Source organism: Aegilops tauschii, chromosome 5 (assembly GCF_002575655.3).
Source record: "Aegilops tauschii subsp. strangulata cultivar AL8/78 chromosome 5, Aet v6.0, whole genome shotgun sequence".
Taxonomy (NCBI): Eukaryota; Viridiplantae; Streptophyta; class Magnoliopsida; order Poales; family Poaceae; genus Aegilops; species Aegilops tauschii.
The window spans coordinates 474,049,776-474,076,426 of NC_053039.3; the positions used below are offsets into that span (position 1 = coordinate 474,049,776).

Genomic DNA, 26,651 nt, shown 5'->3' on the forward strand with positions numbered 1-26,651 from the left:
GTATATGATGAGTAGGAGTACATACACTATTGGTGTGTTTGGTAGGGTGCATGGGCTCAAAAGATCCCTATAGAACCCACTTTTGACTATTTGGCGGGGTGTATGGGCGTCTCATGCAAAAAGGCATCTCAAACATGCTGAGTTGAGCACACCTAGATAGGGTGCATGGAGGCAGCCACGCTCGCCCCGATCCTCAAAAAATATTCATAATTTCAAATTTTGTTTAAATTCTCAAAAAATATTCAGAATTTCAAATTTTGTTTAAATTCTCAAAAAATGTTTAGAATTTTAAATTCTGACAAAATGTTCATAATTTTAAAAAATATATTCTAAAAAATGTTCAGAATTCCAAAGTTTGTTCAAATCTAAAAAATTGTTTAAATTTTCAGAAATATCAGGATATCTAAAAATTTTAATTTTTTTTAGAAGATCAGAATTCCAAAATGTGTTTAAAGTTTTGTTCATGTTTTTCAAATTTTGTTCAACATTCAAAATAATCAGAATTCAAAATTGTTCAACATGTCTAAACACATGCAAACTGCCAAACGAAATGTCGGCTCAGCACGGCTTAGCACATACACCACTACCAAACAACAGCAAATACATGTATTCAGCATGTCCATAGTTAGCATGTCTCAAAGGGGAACAACAATGCTATGGTGGGAACTGCTAGCAAACACACCCTATGAGATGCAAGGCCACACGTGGTTACGTATGTACGACATGATAATGTTTTTTTAGGGAACACAACAACGGTTTTTTACATTTTGTACATGGCTCTTGCACACTTGCCATCCCATACACAACATGCAACCAACCGGCCCATTGTGGAAGCTAGAAGGGAGATAAACGAAACAGCTTGTGATTTCGTCAATGCTATATCTTGCTTACTGCTTGATGTAGCAGTAAAATCCTATGTGATGCGCGTTGCATTCAAATGTCGAAGCTTCGCCTAGGGAATGACCGATGAGAGGTAAGATGGGTCGGCCCATTTAATCTATTACATAGTTCTACCAATCTCGGTTCTGGAACCTTCTAGAAGATGTCTCATTTTAACCGATTTTGGGAACCTTCTAGAAAGTTTCTGTCTAGTTTTTCTTCCATTTTCCCATTGTTTTATTCACGCATTTTTATTTGCCATTTTTACCTCATTGCTTTTCATTTAAAAAAATTCAAAAATAACTAATAATGTTCTGGCAATTTAAAAATTGTTTGGTTTTACAAATTTTGTTTTAAATTGGAAAAAATATTCAGCAATAACAAAATTTGATCGGGTTTTATAGAAATTGATTAGAATTTAAAAAACTGTTCACCCTTAAAAAATATCCAAAAGTTGAAAAAGTGTTTGTTTATCTATAAATGCTAAGAATTTCAAGAAGTGCTCACAATAAATGTTCAAACATTAAAAAAATCACATTTTCTAAAAAATGTTCCAATTTTGAAAAATTGTTTGCTTTTTCGAAATAAAGGTTTGAAATATCAAAAATTGAATGTGTATTCAAGAGACGTTCATTTTTTTAGAAAAAAAAAAGACGGCTCGATTCAGTGTCTCGCTGACTACAGTAGTCGAGTAATTACAGTCGCCATGGCACAGTCATGGTACTCCCGTGTGGAGGTGGCCGACTGCTTGAAGCTTAATGCATCGTATAGCTGCGCCCAAATGTAGAACCATCATGGCTCCGCGCTCGCCATGGGCCAGCCCAATAGGGGAGTTTTGGGAAGGTTCTACAGGCCGGTTTTATAACATTTTGAGCATCTCTGTCTTTCATTTTTCATGTTTTCTTTATTGGTTTCATCAGAATTTTAATTGTTTTCTCAATTGTTTTTGAATGGTTTTATTTAATTTTTTCTTCATATTTTCGTTTTTTGTGTTTAGATGTTCAAATATTGAATAATTTTAAGTACACATTGAACATTTTTTGTATAAAACTTGAACATTTTTCAGGTACATGTTAAGCATTTTGTCGAATACATGTTGAACATCTTTCTAAAAATATATGTTGAGCATTTGCATAATACACATTGAATTTTTTGAATAAAAATGAACATTTTTAAACATGCATTTGAATATACTTTTAAATATCAAAGCATTTTTTTAAACACGCAAACTTATTCTTATATGTTGTAGCATTTGTTTTAAGTGGCACAAACATTTTGTATATGTTATGGGCATTCTTATAAAACTATACAAACAAATATGAAGTTTTATGAATATTTTTTAAAATATCCTCAAAACATATCTTTAAACCTGTGAAAATATATAGATGCCATGAACAATGTTTGTATGGTGCGAACATTTTTTCAAATTATGCAAGTATTTTTTTATTTTAGTTTTTTTTAAGTGTAATGATCATATTTTATAAATGCTTAAACATTTTTTAACTGTCATGGAACTTTTATTAATGGAACCGACATTTTAGAAGAACGAGCATTTTCTTACACAACTTGAACAATTTTTAAATGCGCAGTTAACGTTTTCAGAAATTTAAGCAAGCTAATTTAAGTATATACATTTAGAATATTTAAAATATAAAAATAAAGTAAAAAATAAAAGGTAGATTCAAATAGAATAAACTAGCTTGGCAAGGGAAAGAATGAACAAAGTGAAGCGGAGGAATGAACTCTAGTGAACTAGCCCATTCTTGTGACGCTTGAGGCACCTAACGTCAAGCAAGACATAGACAAGCCTTTGTGGTTTCCCTTATCTACTGAGGAGCCAAAATATGTTTGTTCCACCGTGAGATGAGGTCGGGAAGAGAAATCGCTAATACCCTTAGTCCTGACTTGCGGGATGACCTGTTTTCCTCTTCGACTGCAACCCTGAAGAAATCCAAGAGCCTAGAAAAAAATGACTACCCTTTAGAATGGGGAAAAATAATAATACTCAAACTGATGTCATGGTGATTTCATGGATAATCACATACTGTTGCACCTTCCATGTTGCACTAGCTTTGTTTGTGCTAACATAATACTATAAGGTGGCAATGGAATCGTGGATACATTCATTCCTCATGGCCTCATGGGCAAGGCCCTATGGATAGAATCAGATGAACCATTCCCTGTTTGGTTCATTCTTGAAAGCATATGAATTTACCTGGTAGGTCAGCTTTCAGTCCTTAAAGCACGAGCACAAAGTCATGAAACAAGTGCATTTTCACCCCAAAATGTGTCACAATGGACAAATTGTTCAGCCAAGTTCAAATTGGTACATTTTTTTACACTCAAATCTCTGAAGCTAGGTAAGTCTGCCCCCTCAGCGTTTTTGCTATATTTAGGTGGTTTTGGAAGGTGACATGACATTGTTGGGTTGAGTTGGGACTTGGGAGAGTAAAGACACATTTGATGTGGCATGGTTGGGTTAGGTCGGATTTATCACACAACCCCCCCCCCCCCCCCCCCTAAGATGACATGACATTCTTGGTTGAGTTGGGACTTGGGAGAGTAAAGACACATTTTTGATGTGGCATGGTTGGGTTAGGGGGGATTTATCACACAACCCATCTCTCTCTCTCTCTCTCTCTCTCTCTCTCTCTCTCTCTCCGCGGCCGCCATCACCATCGGAGGTCGTTTCTCTTCGGGTTGAGGTTCCTACAAGTGGTCGTTTCTCCATTTGAAAATTGTTCACGCGATTTTGAAAAGCAGTTCACCAATTTGATTTTTTTCATGAATTTTAAAAAAATGTTTGCGAATTTCAAAATCTTTCATGAATTTGGAAACACATTCAAGATTTTGAAGAATGTCCGTTAATCCAACAAGTTCAAAAATTGTATATGATGTTGAAAAACTATTCAAAAAAAAAGTTCACATGAATTTGAAAAAATACTTCTCAAATGTCAAAATTCTTCATGAATTATAAAAAGTTCATGATTTTTAACATGTTCATTAATCCCAAAAATGTTCTTGAACTAAAAAAATGTTCATGAGTTTAGAAATGGTCATGTATTTAGAAAATCACAAATTGTAAACTACTCATGAATATGAGAAATGTACAAAAATAACAAAATTTCTTGTGAATTAAAAAAAACTCATGAGTTCGAAAAATGTTCATGAATTTAAGACATTCCTGGATTCTAAATTTTTCATGAATTTGAAAAACGTTCACTATCTAAAAGAAGTTTGAAATTTTTAAAAGCGGTCACGAATTCCAAAAATTTGCACGAATTTAAAAAAAGCACAATTTTGTAGAATAGTTAAGGTTTCAAAAAATTACCATGATATAATAAAAAACAAAAAAACAAAGATAAAATAAATAAAAAGATAGGAAATAGATAAATAAAATCAGTTAAAACTCAGATAACAATTGAAAACCAGAAGAAAAGAAATGGAAAAAACCCATATGGAAGGTTCCCAAAATCATGCAGGACGTTTTGCTGGAAAACAGTAGCGAACGCTTCGGTGCGCTCGCCCACAATTTTTTCGTTTGGTAACGAGCGGACGTAATATTGCTGCTATAAGCGATACATATCACTAGCGGTTTATTTCTCACACATAGGCTCGTATCAAATTGCGTGGCCCTTTATAAAATGGCAACATTCTTTTCATTCTGCGAAGAAAGTATTGTTTTCTATTTTCTTGTATAGATCTCAAAAAGATATTAATTTCAGTTACTTATTTATGTAATCTATCTAAATATGTACAAAGTGCTTAATGAATTAATAAGTGCAGTATCTATTCATGTAATTTATAAAACAGTTCATTTTCTTAAATATTTATGAACGTTTTAAAGTGTCCAAATATTTTAGGAAACGTTCATTTGCTTTTGCGTTCAGCTTTTCAATATTTTCTATTGTAATTTTAAATTGTTTTTACACATTAAAAATATTCACATTATTTTAAAATTGTTTGTGTATTATTTTTATTTAAAACTTATGTCATTGCAAAATTTGTTCATGTACATTTTTACAAAATTTGCATGTAATTGTAAAAACAATTAAGTTCATGTAATTTTTGAAAATTTCACGTATTTTAAAAATATTCATGCAATTTAAGAATATTCACATTATTTTAAAAGTGTTTGAGCATTATTTTATCTAAAACTTATGTCATTTCAAAATTTGGTTATGTACATTTTTACAAAATTTGCATGTAATTTAAAAAATTATTTTCATGTAAATTTTGGAAATATCACGTATTTTAAAAATAATAATGCAATTTTAGAATTGTTCAATTTTTTTTAGAAAGTGTTCGCTGTTTAAAAAAATATGGTCACACAATTGTAAGAAAACATGTTCGTACTGTAAAGAAAAATCAGAAAGGAAAAGGGAAAAATAAAAATAAAGAAGAAAATGCTAGTTAATAAAGTTTTAATATTTTTTTAAACAAGTATTTTTATAAACAGGAGCAAAAGATTTACCATATCTTTTGTTTGGTGAAAATGATTAGATCTATTATCAAATTTCACTGAAAGTACAAGGCACCTCAAAGATAACAAAATTGCATCAAGATTTCGAGACCATCGTACGACCACTACCGCTGTCAGAACGAGCCGGCTTGACATTGTCAATGACAACCGGGAAGTCTTCATGCACGTGCCCCTATGGACCAGCGCCCTGGAGCCGCAATCGTCGCCGTTGAACCATCCAATATATTCGAAAGACCTGCTACCAAATCTCGCCACACGACGAAAATTCTCTATCCTCACCGTCCCAAGGAGACGACGTGAATATACGCCGGAGCTCCGTTGAATACGTCCAGATGGACAAACTCAAGGAGGATCGGAGCCCGGAAGACCAACCCGAAGAGGGGAGTTAACTAGAAAACTAACCGGAGTGGAGGCACCGGGATCCCCCTCTCGGCCACCGTCTATCACAGCGGCAGATAGAGGAAAACCCGAAGAGGGACAGGGGAAGAAAAGCTAAAGGTGTTCCGCGACCTGCTCCGGGTCAAAACAACCTGGGAGATTTATCACAACCATTAATTAAGAAATAAGAGAATTGTTTAATTGATTAACGGAAAGCCGAGCAAAAACCATCATCACACACCGCTGAGCAGCACACATGTAGTATCCGGCAAACACCTTTCCCAAAAGGCCTCGTCGAAACAGCACACGGCTTCATCGCTCGCAGCGTTTGGAGCAAACTTCCGCAAGCAAAGCAGGGGTACAAACTGTAGCAGTTTGCCCGGCCGTGTCTGTCAACACGATCTCCTCTCATCTCATCGTCTGACGACCAACGGAAGAGCGGACACGGTACTTCGCCAGGAAGCAAAACCCACATCGACGGCACCTTCGTCCCCCCTCCGCAAATAGGCGGACGGGGACGACTCCTCTCCAGCGAAGCAAACCCCACCTCGATTCCTATTCTTCCTCCCCCCACCACTTTCCCCCAACCTCCCCCCAGCCAGATTCCACCGCCAGCCCCGACCTCCCCCCCACCCCTCGCCATGCGCAACTCCGGCGCCACCGCCGCCTCGGCCCCTCCGGCCGCCGCCATGTACGGCTCCTACCCCGTGCCGCCCGCCTCCTCCGCCGGCTACGCCAAGATCCCCACCTACCCGCCGCCGCCCTCCTCCTCCTACCCCAACCCCAGCCCCGTCCCGCCCGCTGCGCCCTCCGCCTCCGCCCCGGCCCCGATCCAGGACCCCACGGCGCCGCCCTCCTCGCTCGCCAAGGCGGCCGAGCTCGTCACGCGGTTCCGGGAGCAGGGCCAGGCGCTCATCGCCGCGCGCCGCCCCTGGGGGGAGGTCTTCCGCTCCCCCGCCTTCTCCAAGCCGCCCAACGTCGGCGAGGCCGTCTCCCGGATGCGCCGCAACACGGCCTACTTCCGCGCCAACTACGCGCTCGCCGTCCTCGCCGTCGTCGCCGCCTCGCTACTCTGGCACCCGGGCACCCTCTTCGCGCTCCTCGCGCTCTGCGCCGCCTGGTTCTTCCTCTACTTCGCGCGCCCCGCCGAGGGCGCCCAGCCGCTCCGGGTCTTCGGCACCGAGTTCGACGACGGCACCGTCCTCGCCCTGCTCTCCGGGGTCACCGTCATCGCCATGCTCTTCACCGACGTTGGCTGGAACGTCGTCGGTTCGGTCATGATCGGGCTCGCCCTCGCGGGCGCGCACGCCGCGCTCAGGTCCACCGACGACCTCTTCCTCACCGAGCAGGAGGCGGCCGGCAACGGCCTCGTGGCCGCAGGCTTCAGCGCTGCTGGACCCATCTTGCCCACCTATGTCCGCATTGGTTGATTGTGCAGTCTGGCTTGGTGTGATGGTACTCCAATCTTCTTTGTTGAACATTCTGGGTTTGTGTTCTTGTTTGCAATTGTGCACTGGCAATTCTGTTTCATATATACGGCACAGTATCTATTGCTTCGTGTGTTGGCGTGTAAAAAAAACTAGATTGGCTTGTGATCTTAGACTCAATAGTAAATTAGTAATGTGTGCAATCATACTATGAACATGTTATACACTTTTCTTCTCAACTGAGTGTAAAGCTGCTATGTTGATAATGGCAATTGCCATCCTATTCTTCACTATAGTTTGCTGCAAATGCTACTGTTGATGTTCTCGTGCAATTCGCTTTGTGAATTTCGCACCTCCTTGTGATGGATCAATCCGCAGAAACCTGTGTTTCTAGATCTTAGATTGCCATGGCAATGCAAAAATGCCAAAAACACGTATATTCCTGTGTTTCTACTTTCTAGACGATAGATTGATGTCATCAAGACATATGTTCCTGTGTTTGTAGATGATAGATTGCCATGACAATGCAAAAGATGTCATCAACACATATGTTCATGTGTTTGTTGATGATAGATTGCCATGACAATGGAAAAGATGCCATCAACACAGCAACCCTGTGTTTCTAGATGACAGATTGCGATGGCAATGCAAAAGATGCCATCAATACAGCAATCCTGTGTTTCTAGATGGCAGATTGCGATGGCAATGCAAAAGATACTATCACCACATATGCTCGTTATGGTTTATAACGATCGCTGTAGGCTGCAGCTGAATGCATATTGTTGCTTTCCCTTCATTTGCCTTTCCTTGACTGAGCAGAGATGCTGACAAAGGGCTTACGACAGCCGGTATCAGTGCTCCTGTACCCATCCTGCCCAGCTACGTCTGTATTGGTTTGTTGAACATTGTCGGTTTGTATTCTTGTTTGCAATTGTGCATTGGCAACTCTGGTTCATATATACGGTACAGTATCTATTGGTTCGTGTGTTGGCATGTAAAAAACCTAGATTGGCTTGTGATCTTAGACTCAATAGTAAATTAGTAATGTGTGCAATCATATTATGAACATATTATACACTTTTCTTCTGAACCGAGTGTAAAGTTGTTATGTTGATAATGGCAATTGCCATCCTATTCTTTACTACGTAGTTTGCTGCAAATGCTAATATTGATGTTCTTGTGCAATTCGCTTTGTGAATTTCACATCTCCTTTGCGATGGATCAGTCTCCAGAATCCCGCGTTTCTAGATGTTAGATTGCCATTAACACATATGTTCCCGTGTTTCTAGACGATAGATTGATGTCATCAACACATATGTTCCTGTGTTTGTAGATGATAGATTGCCATGAGAATGCATAAGATGCCATCAACGCAGGAATTCTGTGCTTCTAGATGGTAGATTGCCATGGCTCTTTTAATCTCTTTAATGATTTAATGATTGCTGTAGGCTGCAGCTGAATGCATGTTGTTGCTCTCCTTCATTTGCCCTTTTTCTTGACCGAGCAGGAGACGCTGGCAATGTGCTTATGGCAGCTGGTATCAGTGCCGCGGTACTGATCGTGCCCACCTACGTTTGTATTGGTTGATTGGGCATCCCTTGCACCCAGTCTTTGTTCAATATTCTTGCTGTTCTTTGTTTGCAATTGTGAATTGGCAATTCTGTTTTATATATGGCACAGTATCTATTCGTTTGTCCGATGGCTGTGTAAAAATACTAGATTGGTTTGTGAAGTTAAGACTCGTAGTAATGTGTTCAGTCATACTATGAACATTTTATACACTTCTTTTTAATCTGTTTATTTATGTATCTAAAGCTGTTATGTTGATAATGGTGATCTTATGACTTGTGTCACCTCTTTATGATGTATGAATCTCCACTATGCTTTGTGATGCTCCTAGGATGCCCATGCATATCATATACTCCCTCCCTCCGTTCCTTTTTTAGTTATTTGAATATGGACTACATATGGATGAATATAGACGTATTTTAGAGTGTAGATTCACTCATTTTGCTCTATATGTAATCTCTAAAAATACTTATATTTAGGACCGGAGGGAGTACGTTGCCTTTTGTTTCATTTGGCCCTCTCTCTCGGTGATATGGCCCTTAATGATGTCGGTTCAGTGGAAATCATGTTAGTCACACCCCTATGGCTGGAGAGTGGAGACCATGTTGTCCAGAAACTTTGTGATGATGATAGTCGTTGGAACATACTGGAGTGCTTCTCTGTGGTGCTTTTCTTTGGGCACAGATCTCTGTGGCGCTTGATCCGAACTACTGAAGGAACATCAGCACGCTCTTTCCTTTGCCCCCTTTTGCCCTAGTGGTGCGACTGCAGAGGATCATCAATCAGTTCACCTGTATCTGTATCATCTCCATCGCAAAAGGAAGCAGTGTCGTTGGCAGTCGTCAGGTCTTAGGACGTGACCTACAAAGGCTACAGGCGAAACTGCCTGTCACAATGGAAATTTTCCTTTTACCACGTGAGGCACAAAAGGTACACTACGAGAAACAACGCTAGGCATGCGCAATTTGTTCGTAGCAAAAGTAAACTCGTTTATCACCGACACAGCGCATGCGTATGCTTTTCTCTGGATTCGTCTAGCGAGGCCGCGTCCACAGGCAAGCGCCGCCGCGATGGCTCTGTGGAGGCGGGCTTTTCTTTTTTGAACAAAGTGGAGGCGGGCTTGGATCTGGCCTACGAGGCCGAGCTGCGCGAGAAGCTGGAGGTGGAGAAGGGTACCACGGAGCCGGCGGCGGCGGATCGCGCCGCTGGTCGGCGGGCCGGGCTGTGGTTGCTGCCTGGCCAGATCCGTGGGAGGCGGCGGCTGCGGGCTCCCATACGGTTCCGGCGGCACCCTCTAGTCCCCTTGCTCCGCCGTCGCATATGGGCGGCGGGGCTGGAGATCTGGCTTCGGATTGGGCTTCGGTGGCTACGGGCTTGGGGTGGTCGGCCCAACCAACGCTCCGATAGCTATGACGGCAACAACCCCTCCCCCCCCAAAACGGCAAGTTCCGCTCCGCTGATGTGGGCTCCTCTTCCGGTACAAGTGATGCCATTCTCCCCACCCCCTCGTATCGGGCTCCGGCACATCCAATCTTACATGTTTTGCCTGATATCGTTCCGATCACTTTCTATCCAAATGCACCTCCCCCCTTTTGTCTGATTGGTTGTGTAGACGATCATCTCACTGTCGACTGCCATTGGTTCTGGTCTCCCTGGGTGCACGTTCTTTGGGCTTTAGGGCGATTTGGAGGAGGCCGATGTGGCTCCTTCCATTGCTAACGCTGCTGTGATCTCGGTCCAGGGGCCGGGAGGCTCTTCGGAAAATATTGCAGAGGAGCTCAAGGCATGGGGCCTGGAGGACTGAGACTGGCAGCTCCAGCAGATCTCTGCGAGTGAGTTTAGTGTCGTGTTTTCGTCCAAGGAGAGCTTGAAGATGGTCTCGATCTTTACCAGCTTCACGGTACCTATCAACCAGCTGGTGGTGTCGGTCAAAGCCACGCCTGGTGAGGGCCGGTCCTTTGGTGCCTCGACTAATTTGTGGATTCTTCTAGATGATTTTCCGCTTTCATAGTACCCCTCTCCTCATGGCTTTCTCTGAACTGATTGGTAAACCCATCGCCATTCGTGAGTCTTCACTTGGCTGCCTTGGGTCTTTTAGGGCCAAGATCTGGTGCCGTAACCTTGCCTGCATTCGTGGCTTTGTGGAAATCTTCCCCGCCGCCTCCGCTCACCGCATCCGTGTGCGCGTGGAAGGTCACGTGGACAACCAGGCTCCACCACCATCCTCCATTCCCCTCCTCCCATGCCACCTAAGGACGGTGACGAACACAACCACGACAGCTTCTCGAACGAGGACTATATGCCTTACACCACTTCTGAATGGAATGCTCACAGCCCACACTTGCAGTAGGTGTTTCCTTCACATGCCCCTAGTGGGGGTCCTACCGCGGTGGCCCCTGTCAATGCTTCGAAGGCTGCTTCCCTCCCGGCTGCCAAGGGGCCCAGGGGACTGTGAACACTGAAGTTCATACTCCGATCTCCAATGTGTTCTCCAACTTGCTTGTGCGTCCTACATCCCCGTCTCTCTCCGGCATCGTTCATGACATCCCTGTGGCGGGCCCAGAGGTTTCTGGCCCGGCTTCCAAGGAAAAAGACTTCCGTCAAGAAGTTCTCAGCGAAGAGTCGTGCCTCCTCCGTTTCCAAGAACTCAATGGCAGGGGTGTGCCGTCAGCTTGATGCGGATTTGGGCTCGATCGCGGCTGGTGGGTCTGGGAACGTTGGGACTCCATCTCCTTCCGGGCGCTCGAAGGCCGTCAAGTCTCCAGTCTCCACGGCACGCACAACCAGGCGCCTGCGCGATAATGGCGTGCCGATCGCTGTGCATGCTGAGCGATGTGCTGCTACTCTCAATGTGCCCCCGCCAGGTACCCCGCCCTGCCTCCCCTGTTTGTGTGGTTCTGTCTACTCTTCCTGATAATCACATGCAATTGGCAGCACTAGATTCGAGGTTCGTTTTTATGCCGCGTTTGGCTCAACCACTACAAGAAATATGCTAACTTGTGACCATCAATATTGGTCACTGAATGGTCATTGTTTTTCCTTTGCGACCTTTTTATGACCAAAAACAATTGGTCAAAACCTGACCGTCTTTAATGAAACTTAACGACCTTCTCTGTGATATGGTCGTAAAAGGTAACAACCAAAACAAAAGGTCTTTGGTTCTATGACCAATTGTTTTGGTCACTGGCAGTCTGCCCAGGCCACGTCGGATCCGACGTGGCGAAATTGCGACCAATTGAATTGGTCGTTGACAAGAATCAGCCAGGTCCATTTCGCTGCTTTACATGGGCCGAGCCCAACAATTCAGCCCATTCATATTTTTTCTTGCCAATTTTGGTCAGCTACACGGGCCAAACCCTACAATTTAGCCTTTTATTTATTTCTGGTCCATGGCCTTTTAACATTGTTTGGGCCATTACATTTTTGAGCTGGTCCCACCAATCAAATGGGTCCCACATGTCATCATCTCACACATTGGGCCCACTTGACAAAAATTTCAAAATTGCTCAGATTATTTTCATAAGTGGGTCCCACGAGTCAGGTTTCCATTCCACAGTTTTCAAATCACATACATAATCAATATTTCAAACGGAACAATACAAATGTAGTTCATCAAATAACACTAAGTCTACTACAATCTGTACATACATACTCTACAACCCAAATATGCCTACTATTACAATATTACAATATTTACATTCTATTACAGTCAAACAAAAGAAACGACTCTTTGCTTAGTAGGGCTATACGGCTTCAAACTTCAAATTTTGTAGACCTGGAGCTCATGTAAAAGAGTGAACACATAGGCTACCAACATTAGTTGCTATTATTCCTAGAGTAAATTTGCAAACCTCTAGGTTTAGTGCACAGACTATCAAAAAATTATATGTTGAAAGAGATCTCATAGAAATGTAGATTTATGGACCAAATATATGATAAAGCAACAGATTCAGCCAACTTCAAAGACATAGATATTTTAGAGACCAATTATATAAGAACAATATATGTTTGTGATGCATCTTGACAGAAGCATAAGAACACTAGATATAGTATAATATGATTCCAGGAGAATAATGCTAACCAAGAGCATCAATCAGCAACAGGTGTATAGCTAGCAAACCATCTACTAGACATCATCAACACTTGAACCATAACATGTCCAGCAAGGAAACAAAAAAATGGGACAAGTACTAATTCTAGATAGCAACAAAACATGTCTAGGAAGGCTATCCAATGGTTTCAACAACATCCTAATAAACCAGCGTCACTCTAATACTACTAATTACCAGCAGCAAATGAAGTAGCCAGATGAAGCACCAACACTTGATCATCGACGCAGCAATCAGCAAGGACTGAACCACTGCGCAAAAAAAAAAGAATAAGAACCTGTAGGCAGCATCAAACATAGCTTATAAGCAAGAATTGACAAAAAAAACCGTGTACATAAATAGTAGACTAACACTAACCAGTATGTGTTCATGGAATGACTAAAATGTACTCGCTAGCTAGGAATTTTTGGTATATAGTATACTGACATGTGCAACTCTTAACTTACTATACTATTAGAAGACGTGAAAATTCATTCAAAATATTTAAAGTACACATGAGAAACAAAATTGACCTGTAAGAACGAGTTCAATCAAAATCCAGGCATGCAAAATTTTAAGCACCAGTAGACAGATATACCAAACCAGACCATGATCATCATGCATCAGGATTTATGGTTCTAGCAAAACATCAAATAGACGGGGATACACACAGTAGGCATACCAGCTACTACAGTAAGAGGTCCAGATGCTCCATGAACTGGAGGGAGTATGCAGGATGGCAGTTGTGTAGTAACTAGGGACGAGGAGGATGAGCTTGGTCCCGTTGTACCTGGATGGTAAACAAGAAAATAAGTTATGGCAGCAGAAGCATCATGATTTATTCTTTATTAGAGGGATGGTGGAAGAAGGTCCAGCTACTACAATAAGAGGTTGCCAATTGACAATAAGCTCGATTTAACAACACAAGATTTTGATATATTTATACGGTTCATAAGGTCAGCCGACTATTAAGGGCTTTCCCTTAGATTACAAACAATTATGTGTACAAGGTAATCCAGCATTTAAGTTGAAGGTGTTTAGTAGCAAAACAGAACATGATATATACTAAACAACTTGAACTGGTAATACACAACTAAATTGGCTAAGCAAGTTCAGGTTTCTTATCCAAAGAAGGATGAGAAATCTGCTCCTAAAATAACAATGTTATGTGCAGACTTGGATAATGACATGAAAGGCTATTTACTACTCCATAAGTACACAAGTAGTATTTGCATCAGTACAACTATACTAGCACGTAGTACATACATGGTATCACAAACATTCTCTAATTGACTAGCACCCAAATGTATACATGCACCAGTTCAGGAAATTCATGACTTGGACAATGTATTAACAAAAAATCAGTGTTACATGGTAAGTGACTGGATTTAAACGAGAACAAAGTGTTGCATGGTAAGTCACTGAATTTAAACGAGAACAACTTGATTCTACTAGATATGTGATCCTAGGCATTCAAGAGAGAAACTAGACATCACGGAGACAAGGAAGAGTAAGGAGAGGGGAGTTCCCTGAATCTTGATTGTTCTTCTCTCTGGTCCCAGTTCCGGGCTTGAGAGAATCAGCAGCAGCCCCGTTGTTGGACAAGAGCAGCGGCGGATCCTCGGAGATCAGCGGCAAGTCGTCGAGGAGGCGTCATGGTCTGAACATCAGCGGTTGTTGGAGAAGATCTGCGGCGGCCATCAGAGAGCCGCGGCGAACGGCGTCAGAGTTGGAGCAGCAGGAAGGCGTCAGAGTTGGAGCAGCGGGATGACGTCGCGCGAGGAATCAGACAAGCCTCCGATGGCAACTGGTGGGTTGCATGAGTCATCTCTCCCCGCAAGTGAGATTTGCTTCATTTGCTCTTTTCCCCTAGCTTCTTCTACCACTTCCACAAGTTGATCCTTTCATACTTTTGTGGATTTGCAGATGAAGCCCTAGAAGAAAATGGTGCCTTTGCGCACCAAATCTGCATGAAAAAGAGACATGCTATATAATGGTTGTGGAGCAACAATAATTATGAGAATATATTGCTTAAGTGCATGAAGGACCAATAATCAATATCATAACTGAGATGAAACTACATAAAAATGGCCTTTGAAATACTATGCGAATGATACTGATCACATGCACACCAAATCATTCAAACAACTAACTGCAGTTCTCATCAGCTGCTCAGCAATCAGTGCATCAACAAAAATGGAACAACAAGCACAACATGACAACTAGAGTATATGTATTGCTGGCTCTTATTAGTCCACAACCGAGTGGATTTTCAACTATACTGTAACTATCACTATGAGCAACAACAAAAAAGACATAATGTGACTGTCTTACAACTAAGAGGCAGCGGCAGAGTCAGAAGCATCAGCCGCATTCGAACGAAGACGAAATACTAGGACTCCATCCATTATTTAAACTACCAAAACGTCTTTATATTGAGAAACAGAGGTACTAGTTGCATATATAGACTACTAGTAGTAGTACTATGTGTGGCAGTTTTAACAAGTCAAATAATTTTACTCCAGGAACTCAAATAATTGTTGGCTGGCTGGCTCTGTTTTGGTCAACTCAAATAATGCAGTAGTATATGCTAGCTAGTACCTGGTCCTCTTTTCTTTCCTCTCTTTCTCTCTTAGGCAACAAGTCTAATCAGTGTCATTAGCTAGCTTCTTTTGCATCATCACCAATATTCAAACACAAGCAACAATTTTCCTCTCTTCCGCAGCAGCATTATATTGTGCACAAACAATCAAAATGATGCCATGTCATGCCAGGTCAGCTATAGGGAACCATCATATATGTTCTTGTTAGATCATCATGTAAACACACACACACACACACAAACTTGATTGAATACAAACAAACCCTTTAGCTAACTACACACACATGGATGAATGAATCCCAACCAAATAATGTATCTCTGTGAATACATACCTATTGGCGGCAATGGGGACGGGCTGGTAGCTGGCTCACCTCGTCGACGAGGATGAGGTCCCGACGAGCTCTGGGTCGCTGTGGCCTTGGCGGTCACCACTCGAGTAGTCCACGCGTCCTCGTCTCCGGTGAGAATCCATCATCGCCTCCATGTGTGCATGCAAAGAGAGAGAGATATTTAGAAAGAGAAATCCTGACACACACACACACACACACACAGACGGACAGATCCGACGAACCCTAGCTAGGAGCTGGAGGGAGGCCGCAAGGTCGAAGACGGCAGACGACCGGAGCTAGCCGAGGGGAAGGGAGCGTGCGCAGGGCGGCTCGACCACGAGATGGAGGCCGCAGGCAAGGACCTCATCCCAAAGAAGAGCACGTCGAGGAGGAGGTCGCGGGCGCGGACGGAGCGGGCGGCGCGAGCTTGGGCTGGTCGCAGTCATGGCGCTGCACCGGCCTGTCGAGGCGGAGCAGGGAGCCGGGGCGAGGGAGGCTCGTCGGCCATCAGAGGAGGGAGGTGGCGGCGGTGATCTGGAAGGGGAGGGAAGGAGGAGAGCTCTCGGTTTGGATTTGGCATCGGGCGAGACAGAGAGGGGTTCTGGTTGGTGGATGGATGGATGGATGTGTACCATGTCATCGATCCATGGCACAATGGTTTCCACCAATTGGAATTAAACTAATGTGATTGTGTTTTCCCCTTTAGTTTCTCTTATGAATTTTTCCACCTATATAAAGAACCTATCAAATATTTTTTGCAAAATGAAACCACTTCATTTAAACAAGTATTAGACCGCATTCCATCTACAATTAACCAAATGGTTCCATGTAAACAACTTTTCATCCACGTCTTGACCGCATTTTGAAATGGGCATGAAAAATTAAAAAAAAATCAAAAACTTGGAAAACCTTCGCATTGTGTCATTATATGTGACCAAGTTACCAGGGAAAATAATAAACTAGTAACACGACAATTATTTTTAAAAAGTGTTCTCAGAAATGAGCTATCATGTGTGAAGATTCATGGTTTTCAAGCCAAATGATCAATATTATGGCCACATTCATGGCATAGTTTGTTCGAAGTATCTCATCTTGTGCACAGGGGTGCATCTTGGAATGCCAAATAATGTTGTCTAAGGAAGTTTTCATTTTCTTTGGACAAAAAAGTTATTTTTCATTTTTTGAGTGCCTAAAATGAGTTTTTTGTGAAGGACCTACCATATATTTGTTGCAAAATTGGACCAATTAATTTTTATAAAATATCAGGCCATATTTAATGTACAATTGACCAAATGGTTGGGTGTTAAAAGATTTGATTCACCTCTCGTGAAAAAGATAATTTTCCGCCGATTTAGCAGGAAGCTGGTCAAAGTTGAACTGTAGCTGTCTCATAGTTTGCTCTCTATTTTTTCTTTCTAAAAATCATTTCTAGGTACATAATATCTATTTAATCAGAGAAACACCAAAACTTTTCGAAGATTCAACCACTAGCTAGGAACGGTCATGCCCGCCGTTTTGACCGTATTTTGAAACGGGCATGAAAAATTAAATAAAATCCAAAAATTAGAAAACCATCACATTGTGTCATTATATGTGACCAAGTTACCAGGAAAAATAATAAACTTGTAATACGGCAATTATTTTTAAAAAGTGTTATCATAAATGAGCTATCATCTATAAAGATTCATGGCTTTCAAGCCAAATGATCAATCTTATGGCCACATTCATGGCATAGTTTGTTAAAATGATCTCATAGTGTGCACAAGGGTGCATCTTGGAATGACAAACAATGTTGCTTAAGGAATTTTTCATTTTCTTTGGACGAAAAATTCAATTTTCATTTTCCGAGTGCCCAAGATGAGTTTTTTTGTGAAGGACCTATCATATATTTGTTGCAAAATTGGACCAAATCAATTTTCTAAAATATTAGGACATATTTAATATACAATTGACGAAATGGTTGAGTGTCAAAAGTTTTGAGCCACCTCTCATGAAAAAGAGAAATTGCTGCCGATTCAGCTGGAAGCGGGTCAAATTTGAACTGTAGCTTCCTTATAGTTTGCTCATGATTTTTTTTCCAAAAAATCATTTCTAGATACATAAGTATCTATTTAATCAGAGAAACACCAAAAGTTTTGTAAGATTCAACCACTAGCTAGGAACGGTCATGCTCGCCGTTTTGACCACATTTTGAAACGGGCATGAAAAATAAAAAAAATCCAAAAATTAGAAAACCTTCGCATTGTGTCATTATATGTGACCAAGTTACCAGGAAAAATAATAAACTTGTAATACGACAATTAGTTAAAAAAGTGTTCTCATAAATGAGTTATCATCTATGAAGATTCATGGCTTTCAAGCCAAATGATCAATCTTATGGCCGCATTCATGGCATAGTTTGTTCAAATGATCTCAAATTGTGCACAAGAGTGCATCTTGTACTGACAAAAAATGTTGCTTAAGGAAGTTTTCATTTTCTTTGGACAAAAAAATTCATTTTCCATTTTTCGAGTGCCCAAAATGAGTTTTTTTGTGAAGGACCTGCCATATATTTGTTGCAAAATTGGACCAAATAAATTTTATAAAATATTATGCCGTATTTAATGTACACTTGACCAAATGGTTGGGTGTCAAAATATTTGATCCACCTCTCGTGAAAAAGACAATGTTCCGCCGATTTAGTAGGAAGCGAGTCAAATCTGAACTTCAGGTGCCTTATAGTTTGCTATTTTTTTTCTAATAATCATTTCTTGGTACATAAGTATCTATTTAATGAGAGATACTCCAAAAGTTTCACAAGATTTAACCCCTAGATGCAAACGGTCATGCCCGCTATTTAGACCGCGTTTTGAAATGGGCATAAGAAACTAAAAAAATCAAAAAAATAAATTGAAAACCTTCGCATTGTGTCATTATGTGTAACCTAGTTTCCAGAAAAAAACAAACTTGGAGTACGACAGATGTTTTAAAAAAGTGTTTTCAGAAATGAGGTACCATGTATGAAGATCCATAACATTCAAGGCAAATGGCCATTGTTATGACAACATTCATGGCATAGTTTTGCTCAAATGATCTCATATTGTGCACAAGGGTGCATCTTGGAATGAAAAACTATGTTGCTTAAGGAAGTTTTTATTTTCTCTGGACGAAAAATTCATTTTCCATTTTTCGAGTGCCCAAAATGGGTGTTTGGTTGCAAAATTGGACCACTCCATTTAGAAAAAATATTACAACACATTTTATGTACAATTTACTAAATGGTTGCATGTCGAGTGCATCTTAGAATTTCAAACAATGTTGACGAAGGAAGTTTCATTTTCTTTTTTTCTTTGTTTATTTTTCTTTCTTTCTTGGTATTCAACGGTTACTTATTATTCTTTGTTTCCATTATTTTGCACTAGTTTCTCAGTTTTTAGTTTTGTTTCATTTTTTCTTTCATTTCGTTTGTTTCCTTTTTTGGTTTTCAATATATTTAGCATTTTTCCATGTTTCTTTTGGTTTTCATTCTACCTTTTTATATACGTCAAGAACATTTTTCTAATACATGTTTAACATTTTTCAAATAAAATTTGAAGGTTCTTTCATACTTGTTTGACATTTTTTATACACATTTTAAACATTCTTTAAATGCTTGGTTAATATTTTTAAAATACAAGATTATAATTTTTGAATACATGGTAAAAATTTATACATATTTTAACATTGCCAAATGCTTGATTAACATTTTTTATGTACAAGATTAACAATTATTTAATACATGGTCAACCTTTTTATACACATTTTAACATTTTTCGAATGCTTTATTAAAAATTTCATATAGAAGATTAATATTTCTTGAATACATGGTCAAATTTTTTCTATACACATGTAAACATTTTCAAATGCTTGATTAAAATTTGAACTTCCTATATTTATATGGACTCAAAGTTGTGCGAAGCCAACATTTTCCACACATGCATATTCTATTGGCCTATGGGCTGTTGGCCTGCTCGTCGCATAAAAAAGAAAAAAATATGGCTTTGCCCAACCGAGGCCCAAACCGAGCAAGGAGTTTTCCGTTGAAAAGGGGCCGCCTGGGTAGTTCGACACAAGTCATGGTATTGTGTGGTGGTTAGCCCCGCCAGATGTACGTAGAGGGGCGCGGGTTCGAATCCCCCCTCCACCATATTTTTTGTTTCAATTATTAATTGAGATGAACAGATGACTATCTCTATAAGACAGTTTGTGTGGCTTGTTATCACAAGTTGCGGCTAGTCCGATGGTTGGTGCTCTATCTCTGTAGCGCGAGGTATTGTGATCGACCCCCCGTCTGCCCTAATTTTTTATTAGTTGGGAATATTTCCGCGGGCCATGGTTGACATGTAGGCCCCCCTGTCCCACATGTAAGTATGGCGGGTCCTGTGCTGTTATTGCTTGGTGTGGTGGGTCCTACATGTCATTGGAAACCAGTAAGTGGGACAGACCCCACATGTCAAACGGGAGCATGTGGGTGGTGATGGTCCCACGCGTAAGATCAACGGGTTCCACCCGTCAATAGGAAAAAAGTGCTAAATTGTGACATGTAAGTGAGAATGACACCTAAACACGCCATTTAGGCGAGATTGCTGAGGTGTCTGCCAAGTCATGCCAAATCAAATCATGGTAGAAACTACGACTATCTAAATTGGTCATAATCAACAAGAAATAATATTGTAAATCATGTTCACAAATTTACAACCATTTCGTGTAAGAATATAACGACCTTTCTGACCAAAATAGTCGTTATGGTTTATGGTTTGGACCCTCCCAAACTGCTTACGACCAATTGGTTCGAAATGGTCGTATATTATGACCAATTCACCCACTATCACTGAGAGAAGGTCACAAGTTGACATATTTCTTGTAGTGGGCCTCCTCTCTCCTCTATGTTATCTGTGCTAATGAGCTAGCCCAAGCTGCGCTGGCTAGAGACCGGGATGCAGTTGTGGCTGTGAGCACTAGCAGCGAGGGGTCGTAGCCTGTTGTGGCGGTTGTGGATGCGGGCACTAGTAGTGGAGGTGTGATACGTCTCCAACGTATCTATAATTTTTGATTGTTCCATGCTATTATATTATCTGATTTGGATGTTTAATGGGCTTTATTATACACTTTTATATTATTTTTGGGACTAACCTACTAACCGGAGGCCCAGCCCAAATTGCTGTTTTTTTTGCCTATTTCAGTGTTTCGCAGAAAAGGAATATCAAACGGAATCCAAACGGAATGAAACCTTCGGGAGAGTGATTTTTGGAACAAACGCAATCCAGGGGACTTGGAGGGGACGTCAAGAAAGAAGCGAGGAGGCCACGAGGCAGGGAGGTGCGCCTGCCCCCTGGGCGCGCCCCCACCCTCGTGCCCCCCCCGCAGCTCCACCGACCTACTTCTTTCTCCTATATATACCCACGTACCCCGAAAACATCCGAGAGCACCACGAAACCCTATTTCCACCGCCGCAACCTTCTGTACCCGTGAGATCCCATCTTGGGGCCTTTTCTGGCGCTCCACCGGAGGGGGCATTGATCACGGAGGGCTTCCACATCAACACCATAGCCTCTCCGATGATGTGTGAGTAGTTTACCTCAGACCTTTGGGTCCATAGTTATTAGCTAGATGGCTTCTTCTCTCTCTTTAGATCTCAATACAAAGTTCTCCTCGATCTTCTTGGAGATCTATTCGATGTAACTCTTTTTGCGGTGTGTTTGTCGAGATCCGATGAATTGTGGGTTTATGATCAAGATTATCTATGAACAATATTTGAATCTCCTCTGAATTCTTTTATGTATGATTTGTTATCTTTGCAAGTCTCTTTGAATTATCAGTTTGGGTTGGCCTACTAGATTGATCTTTCTTGCAATGGGAGAAGTTCTTAGCTTTGGGTTCAATCTTGCGGTGTTCGATCCCAGTGACAGAAGGGGAACCGATAGGTATTGTATTGTTGCATCGAGGATAAAAAGATGGGGTTTATATCATTTGCTTGAGTTTATCCCTCTACATCATGTCATCTTGCCTAATGTGTTACTCTGTTCTTATGAACTTAATACTCTAGATGCATGCTGGATAGCGGTCGATGTGTGGAGTAATAATAGTAGATGCAGAATCGTTTCGGTCTACTTGTCGCGGACGTGATGCCTATATACATGATCATGCCTAGATATTCTCATAATTATGCACTTTTCTATCAATTGCTAGTAATTTGTTCACCCACCGTAATACTTATGCTATCTTGAGAGAAGCCACTAGTGAAACCTATGGCCCCCGTGTCTATTTTCCATCATATAAGTTTCCGATCTATTTTACTTTGCAATCTTTACTTTCCAATCTATAAAACCTATGGCCCCCGGGTCTATCAGCTCTCACTTTTGCAAGTGGTCGTGAAGGGATTGACAACCCCTTTATCGCGTTGGTTGCAAGGTTCTTATTTGTTTGTGTAGGTACGAGGGACTTGCGTGTGGCCTCCTACTGGATTGATACCTTAGTTCTCAAAAACTGAGGGAAATACTTATGCTACTCTGCTACATCACCCTTTCCTCTTCAAGGGAAAAGCAACGCTGTGCTCAAGAGGTAGCAAGAAGGATTTCTGGCACCGTTGCCGGGGAGGATTACGCCAAGTCAAGTCAAGATTTGAACTCCCGACAACTCGCCGATTTTTGGCGCCATTGTCGTGGAGTCTACGCACAAGTCAAGACATACCAAGTACCCATCACAAACTCTTATCCCTCGCATTACATTATTTGCCATTTGCCTCTCATTTCCCTCTCCCCCACTTCTAAAATGATTTTTGAAAACCTTTGCCTTTTCTTTGCCTTCTTCCCGTATGTCTTTTTTTTTGTTTGTGTTTCCACGTGCCTTCTATTTGCTTGCATCTTTGCTTGCTAAAAATTTATTGATATGGATCCACTTAAAGTGTTCTACTTGGATCATCTTTGATCCTTATGCGCTCGTGCTGAAACCCCAACTAGCCTAGTTGATGGGAAATCTTTAGATGAGCATGCTCATTTTGTGCGTCATCATTTGTCTGAAAAGGGGAAGCTCTTATGGTATCAAATAAATAGTTTGCTATGCTATGCTTGGAATCTTTGTGAAATTTATGATTTTACTTGTTGCTCTTAGAACCCTAAAAAACACCTTCCCTACCTATGTGAGTTTTATGATAATGAAATCTTATCTTCTTATGGAAAGGGTGTTTATAGTTACTATGATATAGAACAAATTGAAGAATTTGTCGTTTTTAAGGGTGCTCATGAAGTTGCTTCTTTGATTGAAAAGTATGATATTACTTTCCAAAAATCTGAAAATTCCGACATACTTAAATATTGCTATGAAAACTATGCTCATAATGCCTATGTTAAGGAATTTATTGAGAGAGAAAATAATGGTATGCATGAATCTATATATAATGATGATTCCGATGATTTGATTGAAGTATCCCTTGATGAACATGATGATTGCTATTCTTGTGGCCATGATGCCAATATTTATGAAGATGAATTTGCTATAGTTCCTTATGTTAAGCATGAGATCGTTGCTATTGCACCCATACTTGGTAGTTCCATCGACGAAAAGCATGATTGCAATGATGTTATTATAAATTCTCTTGATGTCAATTGTGCTAATAATATGCAAAACCCTAAGCTTGGGGATGCTAGTTTTGCTATGTCCACTACTTGTTGCAATGATCATGATTGGGGTGATTCTTCTTATGATCTTGAAAATTTATTTAAGCCCCATGATGAATATGAGATTGATAATAGTGTTTGCAATAATATTAAAAGTGGGTTTGGAAGAGTGTCAACTTTAGATCCCACATATTTGGAGAATTTTCAATCTTATGGTATTTTTGATAGAAGTGGGTTTGGAGAGGTCATGACTTTAGTTAATATTAATCCCACTATTTTGGAAGAGTGTCAACTTTGCATGCATGTGGATCGTGTTGAAAATACTTTATGTGATAGATATTTTGTTGAATTTGCTTATGAACCCACATTTAATTACTATGAGAGAGGAAAATATGGTTGTAGAAATTTTCATGTTACTAAATTACCTCTCGTTATGTTGAGATTGCTTATGTTTCTTTCCGCTTCCTTGCATATGCTAGTTTTTGCTTGCTATGATAATTTGTTTGCTTATAAAATGCCTATGCATAGGAAGTATGTTAGACTTAGATGTGTTTGTCACATGTTTTATGATGCTCTCTTTGCGCTTTAATTCTTATCTTTTATGTGAGCATCATTGAAATCTCATTGCCTAGCTAAAAAGGCTTTAAAGAAAAACGCTTGTTGGGAGTCGACGCAATATTTATACTTGCTTTTTGTTCCTGTTTAGTAATAAATAATTCATCTAGCCTCTGTTTAGATGTGGTTTTGTGTTTTAATTAGTGTTTGTGCCAAGTAAAACCTTTAGGATAACCTACGGTGATAGTTATTTGATCTTGCTGTAGAAAACAGAAACTTTGCGCGCACGAGATTAGTTTTCATAAATCACAGAAACGTGATTTTCAGTTGATTCTTTTTGAAGTAGATTAATAAACAAATTATCTAGGACTTCCTAATTTGGTAGAATTTTTGGGATTCCATAAGTTTGCGTTTGATATATATTGCTACAGACTGTTCTGTTTTTGACAGATTCTGTTTTTCGTGTGTTGTTTGCTTATTTTGATGAATCTATGGCTAGTATCGGAGGTTATGAACCATAGAGAAGTTGGAATACAGTAGGTTTAACACCAATATAAATAAATAATGAGTTCATTACAATACCTTGAAGTGGTGGTTTGTTTTATTTCGCTAACGGAGCTCATGAGATTTTCTGTTGAGTTTTGTGTTGTGAAGTTTTCAAGTTTTTGGGTAAAGATTTGATGGATTATGGAATAAGGAGTGGCAAGAGCCTAAGCTTGGGGATGCCCAAGGCACCCCAAGGTAAAATTCAAGGACAACCAAAAGCCTAAGCTTGGGGATGCCCCGGAAGGCAGGGGCATCCCCTCTTTCGTCTTCGTCCATCGGTAACTTTACTTGATGCTATATTTTTATTCACCACATGTTATGTGTTTTGCTTGCAGCGTCTTGTATGATTTGAGTCTTTGATTTTTAGTTTATCACAATCATTCTTTCTGTACACACCTTTTGGGAGAGACACACATGAATCGGAATTTATTAGAATACTCTATGTGCTTCACTTATATCTTTTGAGCTAGATAATTTTGCTCTAGTGCTTCGCTTATATCTTTTTAGAGCACGGTGGTGGTTTTATTTTATAGAAATTATTGATCTCTCATGCTTCACTTATATTATTTTGAGAGTCTTTTAGAACATCATGGTAATTTGCTTTGGTTGAAATTAGTCCTAATATAATAGGCATCCAAGACGGATATAATAAAAACTATCATATAAAGTGCATTGAATACTATGAGAAGTTTGATACTTGATGATTGTTTTGAGATATGGAGATAGTGATATTAAAGTTGTGCTAGTTGAGTAATTCTGAAATTGAGAAATACTTGTGTTGAAGTTTGCAAGTCCTGTAGCATGCACGTATGGTAACCGTTGTGTAACAAATTTGAAACATGAAGTGTTCTTTGAGTGTCATCCTTTGTGTGGAGGTCGGGATCGCGCGATGGTTAACTCCTACCAACCCTTCCCCTAGGAGCATGCGTGTAGTGCTTGGTTTTGATGACTTGTAGATTTTTGCAATAAGTATGTGAGTTCTTTATGACTAATGTTGAGTCCATGGATTATACGCACTCTCATCCTTCCATCATTGCTAGCCTCTTCGGTACCGTGCATTGCCCTTTCTCACCTTGAGAGTTGGTGCAAACTTCGCCGGTGCATCCAAACCCCGTGATATGATACGCTCTATCACACATAAACCTCCTTATATCTTCCTCAAAACAGCCACGATACCTACCTATTATGGCATTTCCATAGCCATTCCGAGATATTGCCATGCAACTTTCCACCGTTTCATTTATTATTACACGCTTCATCATTGTCATATTGCCATGCATGATCATGTAGTTGACATCGTATTTGTGGCAAAGCCACCATGCATATTATTTCATACATGTCACTCTTGATTCATTGCCCATCCCGGTACACCGCCGGAGGCATTCATATAGAGTCATATTTTGTTCTAGTATTGAGTTGTAAATAAATAGAAGTGTGATGATCATTATTCATAGAGCATTGTCCCAAAAAAGGGAGAAAGGCCAAAAAAAGGAAAGGCCCAAAAAAAGAGAAAAGAAATAAAAAAGGGACAATGCTACTATCTCTTTTTCCACACTTGTGCTTCAAAGTAGCACCATGATCTTTATGATAGAGAGTCTCTTGTTTTGTCACTTCCATATACTAGTGGGAATTTTTCATTATAGAACTTGGCTTGTATATTCCAACAATGGGCTTCCTCAAATGCCCTAGGTCTTCATGAGCAAGCAAGTTGGATGCACACCCACTTAGTTTCATTTGTTGAGCTTTCATACATTTATAGCTCTAGTGCATCCGTTGCATGGCAATCCCTACTCCTTGCGTTGACATCAATTGATGGGCATCTCCAAAGCCCGTTGATTAGCCACGTCAACATGAGACTTTCTCCTTTTTTGTCTTCTCCACACAACCCCCATCATCATATTCTATTCCACCCATAGTGCTATGTCCATGGCTCACACTCATGTATTGCGTGAAAGTTGAAAAAGTTTGAAAATTCTTAAGTATGAAACAATTGCTTGGCTGAAACCGGGGTTGTGCATGATTTGAATATTTTGTGTGACGAAGATGGGACATAGCCAAACTATATGATTTTGTAGGGATAAACTTACTTTGGCCATGTTATTTTGAGAAGACATAATTGCTTAGTTAGTATGCTTGAAGTATTATTATTTTTATGTCGATA

The 26,651-nt window shown here is 40.5% G+C and overlaps 1 protein-coding gene across 1 annotated transcript; it reads left to right on the top strand.

Annotated features, from left to right (window-relative positions):
* Positions 1-6,090: 6,090 nt before the first annotated feature.
* On the top strand, positions 6,091-7,474 carry LOC109765396 (PRA1 family protein E). Its single transcript, XM_020324181.4, has one exon. It carries the CDS (start codon positions 6,382-6,384, stop codon positions 7,168-7,170), a length of 789 nt encoding a protein of 262 aa, XP_020179770.1. The 5' UTR covers positions 6,091-6,381; the 3' UTR covers positions 7,171-7,474.
* The last annotated feature ends 19,177 nt before the right edge of the window (positions 7,475-26,651 follow it).